General features: G+C 39.2%; 2 protein-coding genes across 2 annotated transcripts; both read left to right on the plus strand.

The window, feature by feature from the left end:
• The first annotated feature begins 725 nt into the window (after positions 1–725).
• Positions 726–1,163, plus strand: LOC138907468 (uncharacterized). Its single transcript, XM_070198068.1, has one exon. The coding sequence runs from the start codon at positions 726–728 to the stop codon at positions 1,161–1,163; it is 438 nt and encodes a 145-aa protein (XP_070054169.1).
• Positions 1,164–2,833: 1,670 nt separating this feature from the next.
• On the plus strand, positions 2,834–3,175 carry LOC138907474 (uncharacterized). The gene has a single exon (XM_070198074.1). The coding sequence runs from the start codon at positions 2,834–2,836 to the stop codon at positions 3,173–3,175; it is 342 nt and encodes a 113-aa protein (XP_070054175.1).
• The last annotated feature ends 5,393 nt before the right edge of the window (positions 3,176–8,568 follow it).

The raw sequence follows: 8,568 nt of genomic DNA on the forward strand, positions 1-8,568 counted from the left end.
ATCGACGGCGGCCGACGACAGCCCTCGTCCCTTATCTCCGCATTTCTCTACTATATCCCTTTTTTGTCCCCCCCTCCCCCTCTCCCCTCCCCCATTTTGTTTTCTTTTGTGTATGCGCGTAGCTCCCGCCGAAACTAGGGTTTCCAGCGGGTCCACAAACGCGCTGGCGAGTGTCACACTGTACAGGCAGATTTTCAGCCAGAATATCGTTGTGTGGCAGTCGTCTCTTCAAAAGTACCATGCCACACAACATCCCAGTCGGTTCCGGCGAGATACATTCACCTCGGCAAACTTTTCGACTACCTTTTTTCTGGCGACTGTCGTTCAAAAAGTGGCAGCAAAGGCTCGACGTTCACAACTACAATCCAGTTGGAGACGAGCGTGAGGCGTACTATAAAGCAGTGTGGAGCTTCCCTGATTGGAGTTTGCAAAGGCCGGTGGGATTCAGAAGGAAGAACGTCAGTTTCCGCGACATCGAGTGTGCACCAAGTCGATTATCCAGGTTCTATTCTCAGGAGTTGGTACCTCTCGCCTCCCTATTTCTCTTCTTTGTGTTTAGTTAAATTGTTGCAATTTTAGTTCGTATTAGTTTAATCATATTATTAGCGTGCATGTAGTTACAATTTATTTTCTTCTAGTTTGGTTTGTTGCCTTTTGTGTGTTAGCGATTTTTCTTAGTCTGTCGTAGGTATAGTGGTTGTAGTCTGGGATGGTAGAGTAAGGTCATGTCCTTAGGGAGTGAGGGGGTGGGGCAGGGCACAAGGGGTGGGGCGGGGGAAAAGGGAGTCAAGGGTAACAAGGGAGCATGTAGGTTGAGAATTGGGTCATGGAATATAGGAACTTTGATGGGTAAGTCTATAGAGTTGGCGAAGATTCTCCAGAAGAGGAAGGACAATATAGCTTGTGTCCAGGAGACTAGGTGGATAGGATCGAAGCCGAGGGATACTGACGGGTATAAGTTGTGGTACTCTAGAGTCACGAAGGGTAAGAATGGAGTGGATATTTTGGTGGATATGGAACTTAGAGAGTCTATGGTAGAGGTTAAGCGGGTGAATGATAGATTAATGACTATTAAATTAGTGGTTGGAGAGTGCACCCTGAATGTCGTTAGTGTTTATGCGCCACAAGCGGGCTTGGATGAGGAGGTTAAAAAGCGTTTCTAGGAAGGGTTGGATGAGATAGTGTGTAGTATTCCACGTGTAGATAGGCTATTTATATGAGAGGATTTCAATGGTTATATTGGGTTAACTACTGGTGGCTATGGCGAGGTGCATGGTGGCTTCGGCTTTGGGGATAGGAGCGGAGGAGGAACTTCATTGTTGGATTTCACTAAAGCATTCGAGTTGGTGATTGCGAACTCTAGTTTTTCGAAGAGGGGGAGCATTTGGTTATGTTCCAAAGTACGGTGGCGAAGACTCAAATTGACTACCTCCTCCTCATGAGGTGTGATAGAGAGATGTGTAAGGATTGTAAGGTTATCCAATGGGAGATCCTCGTGATGCAGCATAGGCTCTTGGTGATGGACGTTGGTATCATGATAAAGAGGAAGAAGAGGTAAGGTGGGAGCCTTGACTAAGGATAAAGCTCAGGAGTTAGAGGGAAGGTTATCGGCTATAGGAGCCTGGAAGAGTAGTGGTGACGGGAGCGCCATGTGAACGACAACGGTTGACTGTATAAGGGATTCAGCGAGAGAGGTATTAGGGGTCTCGAGGAGTTACTCTGGTGGGCACAAAGGTGATTGATGGTGGAATAAAGTGGTCCAAGGTAAAGTGGAAGCGAAAAAGGCTTTATACCTAAAGTTAGTAGGGAGCGCGGGCAAGGAGGCGAGGAAGAGAGGAGAGCGAACAGATAGAGGTATAAGGTAGCTATGAAGGAGGCAAACTTAGCAGCCACAGAGTCTAAGACAACAGCATTTGGTCGTCTATAGGGGGAATTGGGAGACAAATGCGGGGATAAAAAGTTATTCGGGGTGTCCAGGCGCGAGAAAGGAAGGCTCGGGATCTGGACCAAATGAGGTGCATCAAAAACGATGACGATAGAGTACTGATGGGAGAGGCATATATTAAGCGGAGATGGTAGACTTACTTTCATAAACATCTGAATGAATGAGGGGACATACTAGGTGAATTGGGTCATTTTGAGAGTCACTGAGATTTTAGGTACTGTACATACATTAAAGTTGAGGAGGTCGTAGGGACTATGCGTAAGATGAGTAGGGGCAGAGCAATCGGGCAAGACAAAATTCCTGTAGAATTTTGGAGATTTGTGGGTAGAGCAGGCTTGGAGTGGCTGAATGGGTTGTTTAATGTTATTTTTAGGAAGAAGAGAATGTCGGACGAGTGCAGATGGAGTATGGTGGTATCGTTGTACAAGAACAAAGGTGATATCTAGAGTTGTAATAACTATAGGGGTATCAAGTTACTAAGTCATATCATGAAAGTTTGGAAGAGGATGGTGGAAGTGTGGGTGAGAAGGACAATGTCTATATCCGAAAATCAGTTCGGGTTCATGTCGGGTCGTTCAACTACGAAAGTTATCCACCTTATTAGGAGGTTGGTGGAATAGTACATGAATAGAAATAAGGATCTACACATAGTGTTTATTAACATGAAAAAACGCATTACAATGTGCCTAGGGAGGTCCTTTGGAGATGCCTGGAGGCTAAAGGTGTGTTGGTCGCTTACATCATGGCGATTAAGGACATGTATGATGGAGCTAAGACTCGGGTTAGGACTGTGGGAGGTGAGGGGGGGAGGGCGACTCTAAGCATTTTTCGATTGTTATAGGGTTGCACCAAGGATTTGTGCTCAGCCAGTTCTTATTTTCCCTAGTGATGGATGCACTGATACGCCATATTCAATGGGAGGTACCATGGTGCATATTATTCGCTGATGACATACTTCTAATTGATGAGACGCGAGGTGGCGTTAATGAGAGGCTGGAGGTTTGGAGACAAGACCTTGAGTCTAAGGGTTTCAAGTTAAGCAGGACGAAGAAAGAATACCTGGAGTGCAAGTTCAGCGTTGGGTCGAGGGAAGCGGGCATGGATGTGAGGCTTGGATCACAGGTCATCCCCAAAAAAGGCAGTTTCAAGTACCTTGGGTCGGTTATCCAGGGGGATGGGGATATCGACGAGGATGTCGCATACCGTATAGGGGTGGGGTGGATGAAATAGAGGTTAGCATCTGGAGTCTTATGTGACAAGAAAGTGCCACTGATGCTCAAAGGTAAGTTTTATAGAGCGGTGGTTAGACCAGCCATGTTGTATGGGACAGAGTTTTGGCTAGTTAAGAACTCACATATTCAGAAGATGAAAGTAATAGAAATGAGGATGTTGAGGTGGATGTGTGGGCACACTAGGATGGATAAGATCAGGAATGAAGATATCTAGGAGAAGGTGGGTGTGGCTCCTATGGATGACAAGATGCGGAAAGCGAGGCTCAAATGGTTCGGGCACGTGTGGAGGAGAAGCCCAGAAGCCCCGGTAAGGAGGTGTGAGCGGTTGGCTTTAGCTGGTACAAGAAGAGGTAGAGGGCAGCCTAAGAAGTATTGGGGAGAGGTGTCCATGCATGGCATGGATTCATATTTCTGAGGACACGACCCTTGATATGAAGGTATGGACGTCGAGCATTAGGGTTGTAGGTTAGGAGGTAGTTGAGCTTTTATCTACTTCGTTCCGGGTGAGAGACTAGTCTAATAAGGTTTTGTCTTAGACTGCTAGTGGTTCATGTTGTGTTCACACTATTGTTCTATTTTTCATAGTACCAGACCTTATTTACTTGTTATTGTTATTGCTTTTCATCTACTTGTTTGTCCTTATGTTGCTGTTATTATTTTTATGGTTTCTATTGATGATGCTGATTTATTATCTTTGTTCGTCTTCTTGAGCCGAAGGTCTTTCGGAAACAGCCTCTCTACTCCCTCGAGGTAGGGGTAAGGTCTGCATACTCACTACTCTCCCTAGACCCCCACTTGCGGGATTACATTGGGCTGTTGTAATTGCTATTGTTGTTGAATTTGACTCCCAAGCACATGAGGTACGTTGTCATGTTATTACTAAAGTAATAAATGATAGTATAATTATAACAAACAAGTAGGATTTAGGATATTGAATCATTGATTGCAACTGCTGCCAGATGCTGATTCCAAATGTGATCGGTGATGATCTATTTATACCTTCAATTACGAGCTTAATATTTTCTACTAAACAATCCCATATAGTAATATTTATAGCTCTCTCCATCATGTATAGGGATGTATGGGATAAAATTGATGAATGAGAGGAGATACTCGTCGAGTTGACATGTGGCAATAAAGACATGTAGGATATGAGTCAGTAAATAGTTGGCACCGGTTACAAACATATGACTGATAAGTGTGTGATCCGAAGACACTGAAATCGGAAACGAAAGTTTGAAAGGAAGATATCGGTTGAAAAAGACAACATTCAAGGAGAGGTCGTTACAAAGAATCTTTGCATTTATACTCAATTGTTATGCAACCATCAAGAAGGGTCTTAATTTATATTAAAGAGGAGCTTGATTTGAGGATTTTGTCCCCCTGAATTTAGCTATAAATAGAATAATTTGTACTCATTGTAGGCACGAAATATTTGTACGCAAAAAAGGTTAAACTTACTCTTATTCTATTAACATTCTTTCTTTCTGTTTTATATATTGTTCTTATTCTTGCTTCTGAAAAACCTCATTTCACAGTCAGGCTCGTATTTTCTTCAAGTTTCTTTAATTAATTTATTTTTTCTCTTAATTATTTTATATTCTTGGATCAAATTAATTCACGTGTCTATAAACCACGTTACAAATTCAACTGTACTATTTTACGGGAAAATAAAGAAATGCTTGGCTTGCCCTAACATGCAAATTTTCAGATATTATAACCATCGTGAAAGTAATGAAACCACGACCATATTTTCTGCTGAACGATCCACTTAATTAACCATGAAAACATATTACAGTAGTGGTAAAAAGTGGTGGATTTAATTTTATCAAAGTTATCGAGGAGTAAGCGAGATCAACAACAAATAAGGCTGCAAACATAACATTTCGTTAACTTTGAATAATTCGCGTTACGAAGATATAGTTCCCGTCGTCAGGTTACAATTATAGGGGTATGAGATAATAATCGCGAAACAAAATATCATTTTTTTAATCTCACGTTTGATTGCACATTTGATTCTGATACAGAATAAGTAATCACATGATTATTTATACCACATGATCATGGATTAAAAAACTAACACGTTTGCCGTTCTCCAAACTCTTCTTCCAAAACTTTTTGTTTAAAAACCAAGCCTAAAATTGCAAATAATAATTTATTCAATTTTGTCTAGTTACGTATACAGCTTAGCATTTTTATATTATAACTCATGTATTTCATTTTTAATCCAATGAATCAAATATTTACTGATAAAAGTATATTTATTAAATGATTACATTATTATTAGTTTTACATTATAATCCTCACATCATAATTTTAGTAAAATTTGTTCACAAATCAAACGATCCCTCAAGTCAATTCTACTCTCACAAACGTGGTGTAAAAGTAACTGATGTGATTGTCCTACCCAAAATCAAGAAAAGTTTTTGAGAAAGAAGCATTAGGCCTCTGGGCTCGCTCGGTTATGTGGTAAAAATTTCACGAAGGGCCTATTTTGTTACCATGGTTTAAATTGTACCCATTTTTTACAAAAGTTTAACTAATACTCAAATTTCTTAGTTTTCCTTTTTCTTTCCCCTCTTCCTCCCACTCCTCCTTTTTTTGTTAGTTGTAAAATGAGTTTATTAGTTTGTTGTTATTTTGATAAATTGATAATTGATGCTTGTTCTTTATGATATTTGAAAGTTAGATTTCAAATATGAGCTCAATTGGAGTAAATTTGGGTGTTGAATCGTTCGTTGTATTGTTGAGATTCGAAGAACAAGTTTATGTTCCTGATCAATTTGCACTTCAGACTAAAATTGCACATAAAATATTTTAGTCTGAAGAACAGTTATACTTCAGATGCACTTAAGGCGCATGCGTCTGAAATGCAACCAATTTTTTGCATGCACTTAAATGTTTTAGTTTGAAGTCACATCATATGACTGTGATTTTGCAATACACAAACTATACTACTCCAATCGCATACGTTCGAAGTTATGTCCGACGTCGATAAAATTACTTTTAAAAAATAATTAAACTTAGAGTATAACTTAAGGTAAAGATCTGAGATAAGTCCTTCTTTTTCTCTTACTATTTTGATAGAGGAGACTACTCACACTGAACACCAACCCAATCTAGATAAGAATCAGTACGCTACACTCGATCAATCCACGAAAGTGTGACACTTCTCCACCCTTTGCTGGAATGGCTTCCTAGCCACTTAAACTTATCAGTTTTTTAAAAGCCGACACATGAACTTTCAACTTTTTCATTTGAACACTCGAACTCATTTTTCATGTAACTAATAAGCACATTTGACCATTGACCATGTCCATGTAGCGTAAGGTGGTCCTAATCAGCAGGTTGTCTGAGGAACACGACGCACAGGAGCGTGAAAGCCCTCTTCCCAACGCCAACGGTATAAAATGGATTGTATTTAAGCGAGTTATTATTCATTCCTTCAAAAATACCATATTACTCCATTTTTTAAAATCTGAAGCTCCATTCCTCTATTTTGTAAAAATCTGAAGCTCCATTTCTATTTTTTTTTCTTTTTTCAGACCGTGAAAATGATAGAAAGTTGTATATTTTGTCATTGTGGAGTTGAAACTAAGTTTTGCATCACTTGAAAACCAACAAATCCAGGAAGAAGGTTTTATGACTGCTCAAATTATGGTCAAAGTAATTATTATAATTTATTTTAGGTAGTTTGACCCATCGCTTCCAGATCACTACAAATAAGTGATGTTAGGGTTGTTATCAAGAATTAGAGAGAGAGAGAGAGAGAGAGAGAGAGAGAGAGAGAGAGAGAGAGAGAGAGAGATTGCAGCGTAAGAAGAGGGTGAAGATCATTGTAACTTAAGTTGTTGTATTAGCACTAATCATTGTAATTTCCTTCTTAGTCTAGTTAGTTATTAACGTATATTATATGGTTCTTCATAACCCTATATACAATGAAAATGACAAAATGTATGATGATTTTTGTTTGGAATGAAAAGCAATGTTTGACATAAACAAGCAGACATATATAAACAACCAGGTTCAATCAGCCATATTGGTGGACAAAATTAGCTACTGAAAGTTGTCTAGTAGCAGAAATAATTTTAACACTATGCCAAAATAAAAGTCATACTTAAACATCCATAGATAACCAACAAAGTAAGTTCTGCAACTAACAGACTTAAGCTATCACAAAAAAAAATATTCAGTAGATCATTATGGTTGAGAGTGGTTGATGTTTTGCTGAGATTGACTCAAGTTGGGACATTGATATTGGCTTGATTGAGATGAGGAATGAACTTGAGATTGGCTAAGGCTTGCTTGAGTTTGTCTTCTCCTCAACTGTTGTTGAAGTTGCCTTTGTGTTATTGCATTTCTTTCTTGCCTCTTAGTCCAGGTGCACTGTATCCAAGATCAATATTAGTCTGCCCAACATCCATTATTTTTGTAGGAATATTAAGTACCATATCTCTTGATCCACACTGCATAGAAGGTCAAATTAGCATCCAAACTACTAATCTCTAAATAAAACTCCAAATCCAAATTACTTACCATTCCTATCATTGTCTCTGAATCTCTAAACAAGACACCAAATCCAGCAGTTCTTGGTCTTCCTTGAAGTGCAATAGCTTTTGGTCTTCCTCTAACACTAGATAGAATATCCTCAAAAGTCCTTGCTCACATACTCCCAGTATCCTGATATAGGATAAATTATTATCTAATAATGTAAAAAATGATGGTTGAGTTACAACTTAACTAAAGTAAAAAATAAAAACTTACAGATGCACGTCTAGCAGTTGATGGTTGAGTATTCTAGTACCAGCAGTTCCAGATTCACTTGCAGCAACTGATGGTTGAGTTATTCTTTGAGCAACCCGAGTAGCTTGAGTACTTCTAGTACCAGCAGTTCCAGATCCACTTTCAGCAGCTTATGGTTGGGTTGTTCCTTGAATAGTATTAGCATTTCTGGTACTAATAGTTCCAGATCCTTGTCCTTTATGAAATTTTCGAAAAAAAAAGGAGTTAAAGAAACAAAATGGAGGTCACAAACACAAAACATATGAATGCATTATCTTATCATTTACCAGTATAGGACACCCCTTCTTGTTATGGCCTATTATCTTACAATTAGAGCATGTCATTGGTGTCCTTTTACTTGATCTCTTACCAAACTTCTTTTTAAGTTCATTGTGAGCTTTTATTCTATTTTTCTTAGGTCTACCAGGCATCTTAATAATTACAAGAGGCTTAAAAGTGGGATTCTGAGTTGATGGCCACATCTCCATGTTGATTAATGGTTGAATGTAACAACTGAAAGCCTTGAGGTATGTTTATTTCTTGTACCAATGAACAACATAGTCAGTAGGCTCAAATTTTCTAAAAAACATTGCACATATTTCATGGGAG

This window comes from Nicotiana tomentosiformis, chromosome 1, assembly GCF_000390325.3.
Source record: "Nicotiana tomentosiformis chromosome 1, ASM39032v3, whole genome shotgun sequence".
In the NCBI taxonomy this organism is placed as follows: domain Eukaryota; kingdom Viridiplantae; phylum Streptophyta; class Magnoliopsida; order Solanales; family Solanaceae; genus Nicotiana; species Nicotiana tomentosiformis.